At 46.0% G+C, this 18,045-nt stretch overlaps 2 protein-coding genes across 2 annotated transcripts in view; one reads left to right on the forward strand and one right to left on the reverse strand.

The window, feature by feature from the left end:
* Positions 1-18,045, forward strand: part of ABRAXAS1 (abraxas 1, BRCA1 A complex subunit) — a 272,612-nt gene that overhangs the window by 250,501 nt on the left and 4,066 nt on the right. Inside the window, exon 8 of the mRNA XM_086961866.1 lies at positions 4,655-4,772. Coding sequence (XP_086817992.1) covers positions 4,655-4,772 — 118 coding nt within the window. The remainder of the gene's footprint in view (positions 1-4,654; positions 4,773-18,045) is intronic.
* Positions 1-18,045, reverse strand: part of MRPS18C (mitochondrial ribosomal protein S18C) — a 181,148-nt gene that overhangs the window by 45,599 nt on the left and 117,504 nt on the right. The gene's annotated exons all lie outside the window — the stretch shown is intronic.

Below are 18,045 nucleotides of genomic sequence, written 5' to 3' on the forward strand. Positions count from 1 at the left end.
GAGTTCAGCTTCAGGCGGCTGCTTCTCATCCAGTCGGCGACGGCCTTCATTCCCTCGTGGAGGTTTGATTTGGTGGTGTGTGGGTCCTCGGTGAAAGGAGAGAATGAGCTGGGAGTCGTCGGCGTAGGAGATGATGTTGAGGTCGTGATGGCGGGCCACTTGTGCGAGGGGGGCCATGTAGACGTTGAACAGCGTCGGGCTGAGGGATGATCGATGGGGGACGCCGCAGATGATGTTGGTGGCTTCGGAACGGAAGGGTGGGAGGCGCACGCTCTGGGTTCTTCCGGAGAGGAAGGACGTGGTCCAGTCCAGAGCCTTCTCTTGGATTCAGGCTTCTAGGAGGCGTGTCTTTAGAGTGCGATGGCAGACCGTGTCGAAGGCGGCTAACAGGTCGAGGAGAATGAGGGCTGATGTTTCGCCATTGTCTAGTTGGCGCCTGATGTCGTCTGTGGCGGCGATGAGGGCTGTTTCGGTGCTGTGGTTTAGTCTGTATCCGGATTGGGACGGGTCCAAGATGTTGTTGTCTTCAAGGTGGCGGGCCAGTTGCATGTTGACGATTTTCTCGATGACCTTTGCCGGGAGCAGGGAAATGCGCCGGAAGTTCTTGAGGTCCTTGGGGTCCGCTTTGGGCTTCTTGAGGAGGGTGTTTATTTCGGCGTGCTTCCAGCTTTCCGGGAATGTCGCTGTTTCAAAGGAGATGTTGATGACCTTCCGTAGTTGGGGTGCAATGGCAGTGTCTGCTTTGCTGAATACGTGGTGTGAGCATGGGTCGGACAGAGATCCTGAGTAGATGGAGTTCATGACCTTGCGTGTCTCGTTGTCGTTCGACTAGGAGGTCAGGTGGTTGGTGTTGGTGGTGTTCATAGGGGGGGTGGACTAGGGCGTATTCGAGGCGGTCGTGGTGTTGAAGCTGTCGTGGATGTCAGCGATCTTGAGGTGGAAGATGGCTAGTGAGTCGCACAGTTCTTGTGAGGGCAGAATGTCGTTGGCGTTGGCGCTGGGGTTGGAGAGTTCCTTTACGATGCTGAAGATCTCTTTGCTGTCATGTGCGTTGTTATCCAAGCGGTCTCTGAAGGAGGATCTTTTGGCTAATCTGGTGGTGTTTGCGGGTGGCATCCTTATGGGCTGCGTGGTTGTCCAGTGTGCGTTCGTGGAGCCATGCCTTCGTCAGTTTCCGGCATGTGCGTTTGGAGGCCTGGAGCTCGTTGGTGAACCAGGTGGCTCTCTTGTTGGCGTGGCTGTTGGAGGGTTTCTTGAGCGGGGCGAGGGTGTTGGCGCAGTCGTTGATCCACTGTCTGCGGTTGCGGGCTGCAGCGTCTGGGTTGGTGGGGTCGGTGGGTGGGTTCTTGGCGAGGGAGGTGATCAGCTGGTCTTAGTTGACTTTGCTCCAGCATCCGCGAGGCAGCTGTTTGGTGCGGTGGTGAAATGGATGCAGCAGTGGTCGGTCCAGTGGAGTTTGGTGGTGTGGTCGAAGGAGACTTGGGAGCCTGTGGAGAAGATGGGGTCAAGCATGTGGCCGGCGGCGTGGGTGGGTGCGGTGACGAGTTGTCTGAGGCCGAGGTTGGCGAGCTTGTCAATCAGGGTGGCTGAGTTGGCATTGTTGTTGTTCTCGAGGTGGAAGTTCAGGTCCCCGAGGAAGATGTAGTCCGTGGAAGCGAGTGCGTGGGTGCTGGCGAGGTCGACGATGGAGTCACTGAACTGAGCCCAGGGTCCGGGGGGTCTGTAGACGAGGGTTCCTCTGAGGGTGGTGTTGGGGTCGGTGTGGATCCGGAAGTGCAGGTGTTCGGCGGTGTTAAGGGTGTCATCAGCGTGGGTGGCGACCTTGAGGGTGGACATGCGGACGATGGCTATTCCTCCTCCGATTCCGTTGGCGCGGTCCCTGCGGGTGATCTTGTAGTTGTCCGGGATGGCTATGGAGATGTCGGGCGCCGAGGAGACGTTCCACCAGGTCTCGGTCAGGAAGGCCACATCTGGGGCGGAGGTTTCGAGTAGATCACAGAGTTCGACGGCGTGTTTGCGTGCGGAGCAGGTGTTGAGGAGTATGCAGTGGAGGTGGTTGGGTCCAGTCTTTTGAGGTTTGGTGGTTCTGTCGCAGGTGAAGCTGCAGATGTGGCAGGAGAAGGGTCCGTGGGTCCGTTTCGGGGCAGCTTGGAAGCAGGTGTGGTTTCGGCCATTGTTGAGTGCACGGAGGGTGCTGGCGTCGTAGTGGATACTGGTGACGTGGCTTTTGCTGGGTCCAGAGTTTCTGGTGCTGGGCGCAGGACTGGCGCATACAGGCTTGCCTTAGGCACGCCCGCTGCGTGGTCGCTTCTCGGCCTGCATATGAGGTGGCTTGGGAGGGAGGAGCAGCTGGGAGGCGGGAACGGGGAGGCCAATGGGTGTGAGAGGGGGCAGGCCAGAAGGGGAGCACCAGCGGGAAGGAACGGAACTGGAGCGGTGGGGGCGGGGGGAGCTGGTGCAGGGGCAGGGGGAGGCGAGGAGCAGCTCAGGGACACAGAGGCAGCAAGGCAAGAAGTTACAAGCAGCGGCGTGAGGGCGACATACCCACTCACAGACCCACTCAGACACCCACTGACAAGCCCACTCACACTGACACCCCCACTGACAAACCAACTCAGACACTAACACCCCCACTCACACACCTACTCACAGACTCACACAGCTAGATACACATGCACTGACACATACACACACTTACACATCAAAACAACCACTCATACTTCCACTCACACACCCAGGTTACAGAGACATTATAGTTAAGAAATAGCATTAAAAAATCATATAAATTCACTGAAATAAAACAAAGGTTATAGGGACGTTATAGTTAGGAAATAGATTTTTTTTAAACGTAGAAATTAATTTAAAAAAAAACAAATGTTACAGGAACGATATAGCTAGGTTCAGATTTTACACATACAAAACCATAGAAATTTAGCAGTTATAGTTATCTCAAGTAACTATAACTTGTGCCCATGCCATGCACTGCTAATTACCCCACATATTAAATCACTCATGATATTTGTGACACCATTGATAATATCACTGCGGTATTTGCAGTGAAATTATTGATGCGAAAACTGTACATGGTAAGGGCGCTAGTTATAGTTACCTTAGGGCATGAGTTATAATTACAAGTAAATGTAGTATTTCTTAGTTAGGCTACCCAGCACTTTATTTGCCTTCGAATCCTGAAACAGTCAGTCCCACCAGAGAAGGAAAGTGTATTCTTCAGATTTAATACAGCAGCAGCACAAAGATTGAGTAAAACTCTGCATTTTATTTTACTTTTTTTCTGGCAAGCTTTAATGCTTACATACGTATTATTACAGCACATTCTACCACAATTGTATATAGTCCCTTGTTACCAGAGTTTTTAGGAGTAGCTTTTGTGTCTTTAGAGAAAGGGATCTAAATGGCGAAGCACTTCAGTTTATTTTAGAATAAGTTAGGTACTCCAGCTGCTCACCTGATTCATTAAAGAAAGCACTCTGCAGGCTTGTCTTTCCTAATTCTTAAAGAGAGTCATTGCAAATAGTACGAAATTGGATGGAAACAGTGTTAGGTGCTTTCTACATATCGTTGAATGTTTGGTCAAATTTCTAGAATGCTCTGAACAATGTATGGTTGTTTTCTGAACTTGTATAAAGCTGTCCTCCACAATAGCAAACGCAAGCTTTGGACAGGTCAAGACAGACAACAGAAGGAAATACATAAAGTTTTCCATTTTTCTTGAAAATAGTGTAGAGATGTTTTCATTAAGAAGATTAAAATAGTTAATGACTATTGTAAACTGGCAACACTAAATGGACATTAACTATATGGTCACACTAGCCAGCATACCAAATCAACACAGCGATTTTGAGGATTTGAGGAACTTGACAATGGGGAGTACTCAAAAAAGCATATGTGTACTGGAGAATCAGCAAAGTATTGTCCTAATATAACCCCCCCCCCCCCCCCCCCCCCCCCCCCAAAGATTTCTAGCATTTACTAGACCGCTTGGGATTGCCTTTCATATTACTGTTCAAAACGGCACAATATGTGAATATTTCTGTAACTTGGCGGGGGCGAAAGTGTCAATGCTTGATGTTGTACCCCTAACCTCCCACAGGAACTTGACTCCTTTTTCAATTGTAAATAACCCAAAGCTTGTCTATGTACCCTTTGCATTTGCCTTCTTGGTCTACACCATGCTTTTAAACTACACACACTGTTCAAATGAGCTGAACATTTAAGGACTGTAATGTAGAGCCAAAGAAAAGTCATGAAATAATTTGTTTAGTTATCAGTGATCAAAAACACGCCAACCAGAATTTAATAGGGTTTAATATAGGCAGCGGTCAGTCAGAATACAGTTCTATGCTGTGTCTACCCCAGTATTCTTGCCTGCAAATACCAATCATAAAACTAACTACGCAATTATATGGTGGTGTTCATCAATAAGTTGAAACATTTAATCTAGGTTTGCACTCTTGACATTGGTAATAAATAGAAAAACATTGCTGGAATCACCTTCAGCCCTTTCGCCTGTGAACTAATGCAGAACATTTATTAAACAGCCACTTTCCGCTTAAATCAGCTGCATAAATATGCCCATTTTGATCGGACAACAAAGATACCTTTTAACATTAGGGTCATCCTTTGTTTCTTGCAGAAGACATGTATAAAGGTGGAAGCAAGTGAGAGATCGGTGGAACGCCTGCTAATCAATATAAAGAAGCTAAAACAGGAAATAGCAGAAAAAAAGAAAGTGCATGCATCACAAGCATCAGGTAAGGCAAACACATCCTCTATTAGAAATAAACGATGTGCCATGGAATATAGAGCAAAGGACTATTGTATCTTAACATAATAGACAAAATATGGATGGACAAAATATCAAATGGTAAGTGTATATGGAGGAAGTATAGATTTTCTGTTCTTAATACAACAACTATGTACCTTGAAAATACAGATACTATCAAGATACATATTTGAGGAGTTAGGTATAGAAAACCTATACATACTTATGTTTCAATATTTTGTCCATTGATATTCTGTATATGATATTAAGGTCCTACAATATTACCTACTTGATATTTAGGAGGCACACCGTAAAAAAAATAAGTTGTAATCCAATCAGTCAGCCAGGGTAATGTTAATGCTTACTTGTGTTAAAAATGTCACCTCTGCTCGGATGGCAGTGAAACAGCAAGTACCATTTTCCTGTCAAATAGACAAAATATATTTCTGTAGCATGAATCTGTAATGTGAACAACATTGAGTCTAAATCCACAATGCCCTGTGCCTTAACCCAGACTTTAAATGGTTTCCTGTAGTCACCTGCAGTCAGAAGCAGCAGCAATGAAGAAAACAAAATGATGTTGGAACTGTGCTTTAATTCAACCTCTACGTTCAGAAAAAAAAATCATGTGACTTTTTTGTTATTTATTTTCAAGCATGCAATGAAGAGTTTGTTACTTCAACATCATCTCTACATTCTTACATTCTGTAGTAAAGTGCCTCTTTTTGTATGATCACCCCCACCTCCCCAAGTTTTAAACAGATGCTGCTAGTTTTTCGACTGTTTTGCATTAGGCCCTGCCCATGTCCTAGTGCATGTGCCCTGACCCCTCAAAGTTGTGTACAGTTGGCTAATACCCGATTGGCCTATTTAACTTACCTATGAGTCCACAATAGTGGTACCCAGGGCAAGTAAGATCAGTGTTACTAGTGGACTGGAGCACTTAATTGTGCCCCACTACAATAAAAAAAAGGTAAAAACATGACTCTAGGCCTGCCACAGCAGCCGAGTTGGGCAGCTTCCAAACTGCCAACTCGACATGGCAAAATAAACCCTTTTGCTAAGTCAAAACCTTGCTTCATAATAATAATAAGTCACCCCATGGATAACCTTGGTAGCCCACAAGGCATTGTACTAAGTATTAAAAAGAAGGGCATGATCCTCTCGTTTTCGACATGCCCTGACATAAAAGCTCTAAATTGCAGTTTTCACTGACGTAAGGGCAGTTTGCTAACTTGGAATTACATTAGCCACTGTGCTAAGTGCTCACTTCTATTTTGGACCACCAATGATATTTCTTCAAGGTATCAAAATAATTGTTACATTAAAACGGACTCATTGCTGAGATCGGATTTAAGTTAACTTTTAACAGGAAGGTTATTACTTTGTTGCTTAAAACCTTTGGTAGCCCTTCTTGACTGTCCTCAGCTGTTGTCCCTAAAGACAACCAGCTTCCCCCATGTGTGTGAAGTACTCCCAGGAACAATGAACAAAGGAACGTGTTGGTGGGAGGAGGTGAGACCTACTCCAGCAGGATGATTACTGGGTGGTGGCTACACATGGCCCAGCTTCAAAGAAGCTACCGCCTGAGTGAAGCGAATGCTGCTCACACCTTAGACTGCCCACTCCTTTTCGTAGGCAGACAGGATAGCTCCTCCTCCAAAGAGGGAAAACACGCTGTATTACCTGTTTTCCATGAGGAGTGGCTCTTTTTTCCTATGGTTTAGCGCAGAGAATTGCACAGGGGAAGAAGACTTGAGCCATATTGGATTCAGGCGGAGATGGGTACTCTGGGGCTGTATTTGGCCAAACCCAAAGAAAGTGAGCTAAAGTGGGAAGGGTTGTCCCAAAGGAACTGTTACCCCCTTTGGCTAGTGAGTCTACCCCTCCCACAAACACAAAGATGGCATAAAAGTGGCACCCCTGGCATTCAGTCCTCAGATCACTACTGGACTGAGTAGAAGACTGAGGAAGGACTGGCCTGCTGCTCCCTGGACCCAGCAAAGAGATGCTGTAAAAATAATTGAACCTCACCTGCTGCACCTGGGAGACACACAAAGAGGACTGTGCCCTCTCATGAAAAAGAGCTGTACTTGTGGAAGGACCGTGGCACCAAGGGCTAGGTGGATAGCTCTCTGTGAAGCATCAGGACTACGGCGATAGAGGAATATTTTGAAATCAATTGAGGCACAGTAAAGACCATAGCCATGCTTTGGGAGGCATTCAAATCATACATACATGGAGTCTGCATCTCAAAAGGAGCAGGCATCCTCAGAGACTTACAGCTCACATTGTCCAAGCTTGAAGCACAGTTGGGAGCTGTTGATGCAGATCATCTGACAGCACGGACCAATACGGGTCCAAGACAGAGGGCGACATTATTGGCGGAATATCTGAGGCAGCGGACAGGGAAGGCCACTTCTTGGGGAAGTATGCAACAGCTAGAAGGTATGGGGAGGGTGAGCACCCTGGTCGTACACTGGCAAGGTTCATACAACCCATTAGGGGACAGACCTACATCACAAGCCTCCTAGGAGACTACTGGGTACCGATTGCGGACTGTGAGGGTATTAAGGAGAAGGTATTGTCATATTATAAGGACCTTTATACTACCCAAGTCTCCCCAGACACGACTGCTAGTAATGCCTATTTAGACTAAGTGGCTATGGTTTGGCTAGAGGACGCACACAGAGAATTCTTGGTTGAACTTTTCACAGTTGACGACGTAGTCCAGGAAATAGATGACATGGACGGCTCAAAGGCCTAGATGGGTTCTCTGGTTGTTTTTATAAGGCATTTAAGAAAGAATTAGCCCCTCACCTCATTAATGTATACAAGGAGGCAATCGAGACAGGCATACTTCCGTTAACAATGCGGGAAGCAGTGATAACTCTTCTTCCTAAGGCAGGGAAGGACCCACTACACTGTGGCTCATACAGGCCCCTTTCCTTTTTAGGTCTCGCGCCTAGTGCTGCACTGCGCAGCAGTACTCGCGCAGCGCGAGACATTTAGTAAGAGAAAAAAACGGGGTATTGAGGCTAACCTAGATTCCTTTTGTAGTACGCGATTGGCCTTTGCGTGCGTCTTTTTATTAAAGACTGCACGCAATTGGCCACAGGCTGGCGCATTGCTCCGACCATGGCCTATTGGTGTCTATTAAGCGCTTGGTGCATGTAATAGGCACCAATAGGCCATGGCTAGCAGTGGCGCGCGTGCACCACTCACAGGCTTCTTTGTTTTTGGAGCGATCACGAAAGTGAAAGCAATCGCTTTCTCTGCCGTTTGGTGCTTCCTTCTCGTTTGGAGTTGGTGCGGGCAGCTAGCATCCAACCAGGCTGTGGAGGTGCAGGATCTGAGGCGGTAAGCTTCCAGGGGGAAGGGCGGGAGAGACCGGACCTGGCAGCGAGTGGACCACACCAGAGAGCACCCTCCAAGCTGCACCCAGCTATAGCCGGCCCTCCTCCGCTAGTCTCATTGGGGCACACACTTAGCGGCAGCTGTAGCGCTTACCCCCTACCATTCCCGGTCTTTAAGTGGCCGGCCTTCGCAATCAGGTGCTGGGTGCTGATGCCGCTGAAGCTGGTGCCACTCTCCACTTCACCTGCGGTTTGCAGTTTGCGGCTGCAGCTGGGGGCGGTATCGGTGCTGCGGGACCTGTGCTTCATTCTCTGCTCGTTGCTAGACACATGCGCCACTTCCGGCATATGCGAGCCCCGGGCAGCTAACATCCAACCAGGCTGTGGATTGGGGCTGCAGAGGCGCAGGATCTGAGGCGGTAAGCTTCCAGCGGGAAGGGCGGGAGAGACCGGACCTGGCAGCGAGTGGCCACACCAGAGAGCACCCTCCAAGCTGCACCCAGCTATAGCTGGCCCGCCTCTGCTAGTCTCCTAGGGGCACACACTTAGCGACAGCTGTCGCACTCACCCCCGGTCCTTCTCTGTCTTTAAGTGGCCGGCCTTCGCAATCAGGTGCTGGATGCTGTTGCCGCTGAAGCTGGTGCCACTCTCCACCTCACCTGCGGTTTGCAGTTTGCGGCTGCAGCTGGGGCGGTATCGGTGCTGCGGGTCCTGTGCTTCATTCTCCGCTCGTTGCTCGACACACGCTCCACTTCCGGCATATGCGAGCCCCTGTAATCAAGCACCAGCTTCTCAACCACATTGCTAATTTCCTATGTCACCAGTCCTTCAATAACAACAGGCTTGTTGCTGAAGTAGACTATGAAAAGGCTTGCATACGTCTACAGATCCTAAGGACCACTGTTTACGCCTATGATAAGATAGTTCGTCTAATGGAACAGGCCTACTTCGCATACATGTATCTATGACAGAAGATAAGTAGTTCTGTTTTATCTTAATTACTACTCACTTCACGTTTTAGAGAGCATCATGCCGAAATAAACATGATGAGCTAATTAAATGAGCTTTCCATTTGTTAAGGCTAGAGGCACAAATTCATCATCCTTTAACAAATGCCACTCTCCACTTACATTTCATTAAAACAACTTTGACAGCTCTCTTTATGCCATGAATCTCGCCTAATCAATTGTACCCAAATTCAGGCTGAATGCCCTAGACGTGTTACTCTTTTCCCTCCAGTTATCGTGACCAAGAGAAGGTCGCAGATGTGTAAGCCCATAACACATAATAAATCAACCTGAAGGTTTATAGAAACAAACTTCAAAGAGACAAAGTGTGTTTGAATCACCGATGGGGTGATTACCAGTTTATTTAGGTCCTGACTTTACTAATAGGGACATCTTCTTAAGTACTTGAAGACGGAGTTAATGTGTGGGAGTGTAGAATACCTTGTAGTTTGAACGAAATTGTTATGAACCAGGATAATGATGTAATACAAACACAGTACTTGGATATTTATTAATGTACAAATCAGGTAGTCCTCCATCTGCTGTGAAGTCCACTGCATTATCTTTTTTTCCGCTGACAGCTTTTCGTGGATCACTGCCACCTTTTATCCAGGTTTCATTTAATTGTGGGTTCTATATACTGATGAGGAGCACGTCGATTCTAATTATAGCGATTTGGAGGCCTGTGGATACATGATGAGAAGGTCACGCACACTGGCCTGGAACAAATAGTAGGTTTCTCAGGGTTACTGATGTTTGCTCAAGGCATGCTTTGTGTTCGGTTTGATTTCTACGAGCTAATGTTTTTGCTTGCAACTTTTTAACAACCCACCTCCCCCATAGTTTCACATACCTCTTACCACTCTGTGGTAAACACATCTTCCAAATGCATTGCAGACCATAACAGCTTTCCGGATCTCCTCCTTGGCAAAATCATGTTTTGTTATATGTTGGATTCAATCCTGGCTAAGCTTCATTCATTTGTCCTAGTGTTGGTAAAGCTTGCCAACGCTGCATCACCCCTTAATACTTTCTTTGTTCTGCTTTTCTCTTCGAATCCTTGTTTGCATGTCACCTCTTTCTTTTTGCTCTTTGCAAAGACTCTTGTGAGGATTTGACAGAGTTGGTGGAGCAAATACGTGGTGAGACTAAAAGTGCGTGTCACACCCACATCTGTCAGGTGTTTGCACTTTTAAACTGACTTGGACTTTAGAATGACATTTGCCCATTGGACTTGCATCTTTAAAAATCCAGGTGTGTAATTTACCCAAAGTGTGGTGGACTGAATAGTCTGTTTCGTGTGCTTTAGAGGTATTTGAATATCCGGCCCTCAGTCATTTTGTGTTAAGAGTAACACAAGGAAGTAAAACCAAAACAGCAGGCCCCAGCTCATCAACCTTTTATACTATTAAAGAAATTAGTGAAGATGCTGCAGCCATCTTTTTCTTTAGTCTGTCCTGTGGTCCACACCAGTTATGTTCAGGCAGTCCCCAGGGGCCTACCTGAAACAGTAATGAGACTGGGAAGCTCTTGCAGGTAACTCCTGGCATCTTTAGACTGATCCGCCACCTGGGGACCACCTACACGACACTAGTCTCATGTGGGCAACTGTTCCCTTAAACTAGTCCCACCTCTTGACCATCGTGTTCCTTTAATGGAGCGGTTTTACCAAAATAGGGAATTGAAATGAATTGTATTAGCTTTAGAGGTAAGAGCAGTCAGTTGCCAAGCTCAGTACTGTGAACTTTAGCCTCTGTGTGGGAGGGAAAGATATCTCCTCCTTTGACACATTTCACGTCCAAGTGAGTGAGCTCCTTTCCTTTAACGTATCATGGACACCTCCCCTCTTCCTCGCATGGGACATCGTCCTGAAGTCTTTTATTTTGTGCAGGAGCTGCATTTACACTTATATGCAGGGTGTTTTCAACATTGCTATTAGGATCGTGTGAGTTTTGTTATATGCTCAAATTATTCATGTTGCATCATTTTGCTTACCAGTTATTATAGGAGTATGTTTTTACAGATTATTAATGACTGACTTGGTTCCAACAAGGACCTCTTTGACATAAGTGAACGAACAGTCTATCTATAAGAAACAGCTGAGTAAACAAGCATTTGCAATGCAATAGGTCACGCATTATTAAAGTTTGAGCTATTGGTGTTGCATTATTTAGCAATGCCAGTAGCTCAAACTTTAATATTGCGAGACCTATTGCTTTCCAAATGCTTGTTGAATTTAGCCTATAAAATCTTAGCCAAAATGATGGCCACTAGACTGTCTCTAAAAGTAGATCAAATGGTATCTCCAGCCCAGGCAGGTTTCATCCCACGTAGATCCACTTCACTGAATTTACGGACCCTATTCGCAATATTACACAGGATGAACCTCTCGCTCCCAGCTGTGGCAGTCCTATTGGACACTGAAAAGGCCTTTGACTCTGAAGAGTGGCCCTTTCTGCATGCAACATTGATACGGTTGGGGATGCCCCCGCTCCATATTGGTGATTTCCCTGCTCTACACGCGCCCATCGGCGTGCGTGAGAGTGAATGGATCGCTAACAGAATCCTTCACACCATCTAGAGCAGAGTTCTTCAATCTGTGGGGCGTGCCGCCCTGGGGGGCGCAACACCATCCCAGGGGGGGCGCGCTCTGCACTGTAAATTCCTAACTTTGTGTTCGAGGCATATGGGCTGTAGATGGTACATTTATGAATAGATCGCCATCTGGTGTTGGGCTCGGATGATTGCTCTTGTTTTTCTCTTGGAGAAGTCTTTTGTTGTCACAAGACTGATGACTCCTCCTTTGGTTGCTAGTGCGCATGGGCGTCGGCTCCATCCTTAGATTGTTTTTTTCCGCCATTGGGTTCGGATGAGGATCGAAGCGCTCCGGATCGACTTCGGGAAAAAAGTGATATTTCGGCACGTATTCCCTTTCCAATTCGACGGTATTGTTATCAAACGCGAGTTTACTTCCATCTCGACGCGTTTTGACGTCAAACAACAAAAGTTACAACTACTACGCCAACGAGACCGGGAGGCCTATCTCGACGTAGTCCAGCCCGGAGTCCATGGAAAGGACTCCATTAAAAAAATGTCCAACGTGTGGTGCTAAGTTCCCACACAAGGACTTACACGAGGTGTGTAATCTTTGCCTATCACCTGAACACGAATCCAGGGACTGTGAAGCCTGCGCAGCATTCTCCTCCAAGTCGACGATTAGAAACCGTCGAGCCCGAAGACATGAAGTGTCGAGAATGCAGTCAGAGGCAATCCCGGAGCTGTTCGAGGCCCAGCACCCCGAAGAAGAAGAAGATGAAGAGGAGTCGGAGTCGGAAGTGGATGAGTCTGATGTCGAAGAAATCGACGATCATCAAACCGTGAGGGACAACGTCCCTTTACCGAAAAACCGACCCCGTTCGGTGTCGACCCCACCTTCCAGCCTGGTCAGACTACCGAAAAAAGTTTCTGACGCCCCGCCTTTGGGCCCGGCAACGAAACCGAAACACTCGGCCTCCCACTATGTCGGATCCGAGAAGCGATCAGCATCAACACCGAAGCTCCATACAAAGGAAGGCTCGCAGTCGAAACATTCCATGTCGAAACCGAAACGCGCTTCGACGCCGAAGACTTACTCGACACCGAAAAAATCGGAATTGAGCAAATTCTCGGTACCGAGAAAACAGAACACTGACGGTTAGAAGCAAAGGCACCTTTCGGAACCAAAAATTTCGGTACCGACACAGGAGCATCAGACAGATCCAAAACAAAAGACTTTGTATATCGATCCTCAAACTGGCAAGGTGGTGACAAAACTACCATGAATGTATTAGCATAAGAATGGGACCCCCTCTATTATTACTGCAATGGTCAGGGAAAGAGAGGAAAAGCAATGCACTATCAAAAAATATATTCCCCCTTGACCTCTATAGCTTTAACGGTATATATCCAACACTTTAATTTTTGTATTTTAATACATAAGGGCAAACAACAGGAAAAGTTTTTTTTAGAACTTTATAATTTTATTATTTTTTTCTTTAGTTGTATTTCTTAGTACAAAAGTTTTTTCCATTTATCGATTTATCACATCAGTTAATATATTTTATCAAAAAACACATAGTATAAAACTCATTATTTTGTAATATCATCAGTAAAAAACTATTTCATGCAGGGAAAACAGATTACAAAACAATCAACATTCACACAGGTACATACACCCCTTACTTGTCATACATACTACATTCATTCTTGATTCTGCGTCTGAGGGATCGCAGGTGGAAGTGCAAATTAATACGCAGGGTCGACGCGTTTCGGCAGTGTAGACCGCCTTCCTCAGGACCTGTCTTGCAGAAAACTCATACATAAACAATATTTTTATGGCCCCTGCATGGTTGGGTATCTATTTTGTCAGATATTGTCTTTTTTCTGCTGATTGTTTGTGCAAAGGCTTGTTTTTTGTTGTGGATCCGATGATAGACTTGTTGTCAATTTGCACTTCCACCTGCGATCCCTCAGACGCAGAATCAAGAATGAATGTAGTATGTATGACAAGTAAGGGGTGTATGTACCTGTGTGAATGTTGATTGTTTTGTAATCTGTTTTCCCTGCATGAAATAGTTTTTTACTGATGATATTACAAAATAATGAGTTTTATACTATGTGTTTTTTGATAAAATATATTAACTGATGTGATAAATCGATAAATGGAAAAAACTTTTGTACTAAGAAATACAACTAAAGAAAAAAATAATAAAATTATAAAGTTCTAAAAAAAACTTTTCCTGTTGTTTGCCCTTTTGTATTAAAATACAAAAATTAAAGTGTTGGATATATACCGTTAAAGCTATAGAGGTCAAGGGGGAATATATTTTTTGATGGTGACAAAACTACCTAAAAAGAGGAAGAATGAACAGTTGGACGACAAAGCTCCTCCTACTAAAAAGAGAACAATGGGGACAAATACAACTCCTCCTACTTCTCCTCGACCTAGAGTCACACCCTCTTCTCCTATTCCTCACACTATGCCAACTATTCCTCCACCTTCTACACCAAGACCATCTACACCTCAGACAGATGTAGACAGTGATACAGGGGAGGGAGAACCTCACGGGGACGATGACACTATCCCAGATGAGGATGACCCATGGGAGAATTATGACGCAGGGTCAGATGATGACAACGACCCAGAGTTATATCCCTAAAAGTGAAGTAGTGTGGCTCACTGGTTAGAGGCGGCAGACCCAAGAGCAGAGGACGGCCCGGGACCAGGGTTCGATTCCCGGCGCGGCAGGTTTCTGGACCAGGGTCAGCGGACTCGATAATTCTCTCGCCTCGGTGCCCACTCTGATCAGCGATCACACTCGGCAACTCTGGGCATTAGCTTGCCTCATCTTCACTAACGGCCCCACCAGACCGCCGGGGATGCCTGGTCTCACCCTGGAGATACCCATTAAGGGACCATCTCTCAGGAAAGCCAGGAAGGGTTTCTCAGCGGTCGAAGCGCCTTGGGACCCTACGGGTAAGTAGTGCGCTATATAAATGCCTATACATTTACATTTACATATACATTTACATTTACACCACCTGATAACACAGGGTTTGTACAGCTTATTATTAGGGCAGCAAAATATCATAAAGTAGATCTACATACAGAACCTCAAGTAGAGGATTTCCTATTAGAGACACTACCTACTGCACAAAAGACATCAGGTACTCTATCTATGCTGAAAGGGCTTCTCAGTCACACAGCAGACATATTCAAAGACCCAGTGAGGGCTAGGGTGTTAAACCCAAGAATTGATAACAAATATAAGGCAGCTCCAAAGGACCCAATATTTATCAAAGGGCAGGTACCTCTGGACTCGCTTGTAGTTTCAAACGCTCGCAAAAGAGCGAACTCATTATCTACAGGAGAAGCCCCTCCACCTGATAAGGAGTCAAAATTAATAGATGCATCAGGAAAAAGAGTAGCATCACAAGCGGCAAATAGCTGGCGCATAGCCAATACACAAGCGCTACTTGCACGCTATGACAGGGCACATTATGATGAGTTAGAAAAACTCATCACACATCTCCCTGAAGAACATCAGAAGAGGGCAGATCAGCTAATACAGGAAGGAAAGATAATAACTAACACTTCCATTAAGTGCGCCCTGGACGCGGCAGACACTGCAGCAAGATCCATCAACACCAGTATCATGTTAAGGAGACATGCATGGCTTAGAGTCTCAGGGTTCAAACAAGAAGTACAAACATCTTTATTGAATCAACCCTTTGATCAGAAGACACTTTTCGGCTCAAGCACAGGTGAGACTTTAGAAAAGATGAAAAAGGACACAGAAACGGCTAAGTCAATGGGAGCATTACAACAGCCAACACAAAGGGGTTCCTTTCGTAGATCCACCTATAGAGGGGCTCAAAAAGTACAGGAACAAGTCAGCAATCCACCTCTTTTACACCAAAGTCACCCAGAGGTAGTTCAAGAGGCAGTTACAGAGGTAACAACAACAAGGGTAGAGGTCGCGGAAATAATAACAACCGCAACTCCCCAACCCCAAAACAGTGACTTAATACAACTTCCCCCAGACCACATAACACCGGTCGGGGGACGTCTAGCACAGTTCCTACCTGTCTGGGAAAACATCACATCAGACAAGTGGGTGTGACAAATTATCCAGCATGGCTATTCCCTAGAACTCACAGCTACCCCACCAAACTTCCCCCCAGACAGCGTCCAATGAGTCAAGACCATCTGACATTGTTAAAAGAAGAAGTACTATCACTGCTACAAAAGCATGCCATAGAGAAGGTTCCAAAACATCAACAAGGGACAGGAGTATACTCTCTATACTTCCTAATCCCCAAAAAAGACGGGTCTCTAAGACCAATCTTGGACCTCAGACCTCTCAATGCATACATAAATTTGGAACATTTCCACATGGTCACGCTCCAACAAGTACTTCCTTTACTGAAGAAAGGGGACTTTCTTTCTACACTGGATCTAAAAGACGCTTACTTTCACATCCCAATTCACAAAGCCCACAGGAAATACCTACGGTTTGTAGTGGAAGGACAACATTATCAATTCAAAGTCTTTCCGTTCGGGGTCACAACGGCACCAAGAGTGTTCACAAAATGCCTAGCAGTGGTGGCAGCACACCTAAGAAGACAACAAATACATGTCTTCCCTTACTTGGACGATTGGTTAATAAAGGCCAAGTCACAAGAAGAATGCCTTCACAACACACAGAAGACCATTCAATTGCTGCACCACCTAGGGTTTAAGGGGAACTACAAAAAATCCCACCTACAACCAAACAAAATTCAACAATACCTGGGGGCTACTATAGACACAGAAAGAGCCAAAGCATACCCCAATCCAATCAGGATACAGACAATGGTCAAGTTGATACAAAGATTTCAACCACAACACTCACTACCAGCAGGAGTGTTTATGCAGCTGTTAGGCATGATGTCCTCCTGCATACTGCTAATACCACATGCCAGACTACAAATGCGTCCACTACAGGAGTGTCTAGCGACACAGTGGAATCAGGCTCAAGGTCAGATTACAGATCTGGTGTTGGTAGACGACCGTACGCATCGCTCTCTGAAGTGGTGGAACACAACAAACATTTCCAAGGGACGGTCGTTCCTAGAACCGATTCCACAAGTGATACTGACATCGGACGCATCGCTCTCCGGATGGGGAGCGCAAGTGGACAAATACACAGTGCAGGGGAAATGGAGTGTGCAGCAAAAGAAACTGCACATCAACTACTTGGAACTGCTGGCAGTATTTCTAGCACTAAAAGCTTTCCAAATGCAAATAACCAACAAGGCAGTCCTGATCAGAACAGACAACATGACTGCAATGTATTACATTCAAAAACAGGGGGGGGGGACACTCTCTCCAACTATCCAGACTAGCACAGGACATTTGGAGATGGGCCTTTCCTCAAAAGATCTATCTGTTAGCAGAACACCTACCAGGAGTTCAAAATCAGATAGCAGACACCCTAAGCAGAGAGTCAGAACAAGTACACGAATGGGAGCTGCACAACCAGATACTGCAGCCATTCTTCCAAAGATGGAGGCAACCAGAGATAGATCTGTTTGCCAATCATAAGAACGCAAAATGCCAAAACTTCGCATCCAGGTACCCACACCACCGGTCCCAGGGCAATGCACTATGGATAAATTGGTCCAACAAATTTGCTTACGCTTTTCCCCCTCTCCTACTAATTCGATTAGTGGTTCGGAAACTGCAACAGCACTCAATGACTATGATACTAGTAGCACCCACGTGGGCAAGACAGCCGTGGTTCACCACGCTACTACAACTCTCACAGATGCCACATCAAAAGCTAAGATTATTACCCATGCACCTTACACAGAACCATGGAGAAATAATGCACCCAGATCCCAAACAATTGAACCTAGCGATCTGGCTCCTGAGGTCATAGAGTTTGGATATTTAGATTTACCTCCAGAATGTATGGAAATCATAAAACAAGCAAGACGTCCTACCACCAGAGCATGCTATGCAGCAAAATGGAAAAGGTTTGCTGTACACTGTAACAGTAATCACATCAACCCTCTGGACGCATCCACTAAACAGATTATTTGCTATTTACTACACTTGCAGCAATGTAACTTAGCATATACCTCTATCAGAGTTCATCTCGCAGCTATAGGGGCGTACCTACAAAACAGGCAACATCTTTCCCTGTTCAAAGTACCAGCAATTAAAGCTTTCATGGAAGGACTCAAAAGAGTCGTTCCACCAAGACTACCACCTTCCCCAGTCTGGAATCTCAACATAGTACTTACCAGACTAATGGGACCACCCTTTGAACGTATGCATAGGTGTGAAATACAATTCTTCACATGGAAGGTGGCC

The sequence above is a fragment of the Lissotriton vulgaris genome, chromosome 3_1 (assembly GCF_964263255.1).
Source record: "Lissotriton vulgaris chromosome 3_1, aLisVul1.2, whole genome shotgun sequence".
Lineage (NCBI taxonomy): Eukaryota > Metazoa > Chordata > Amphibia > Caudata > Salamandridae > Lissotriton > Lissotriton vulgaris.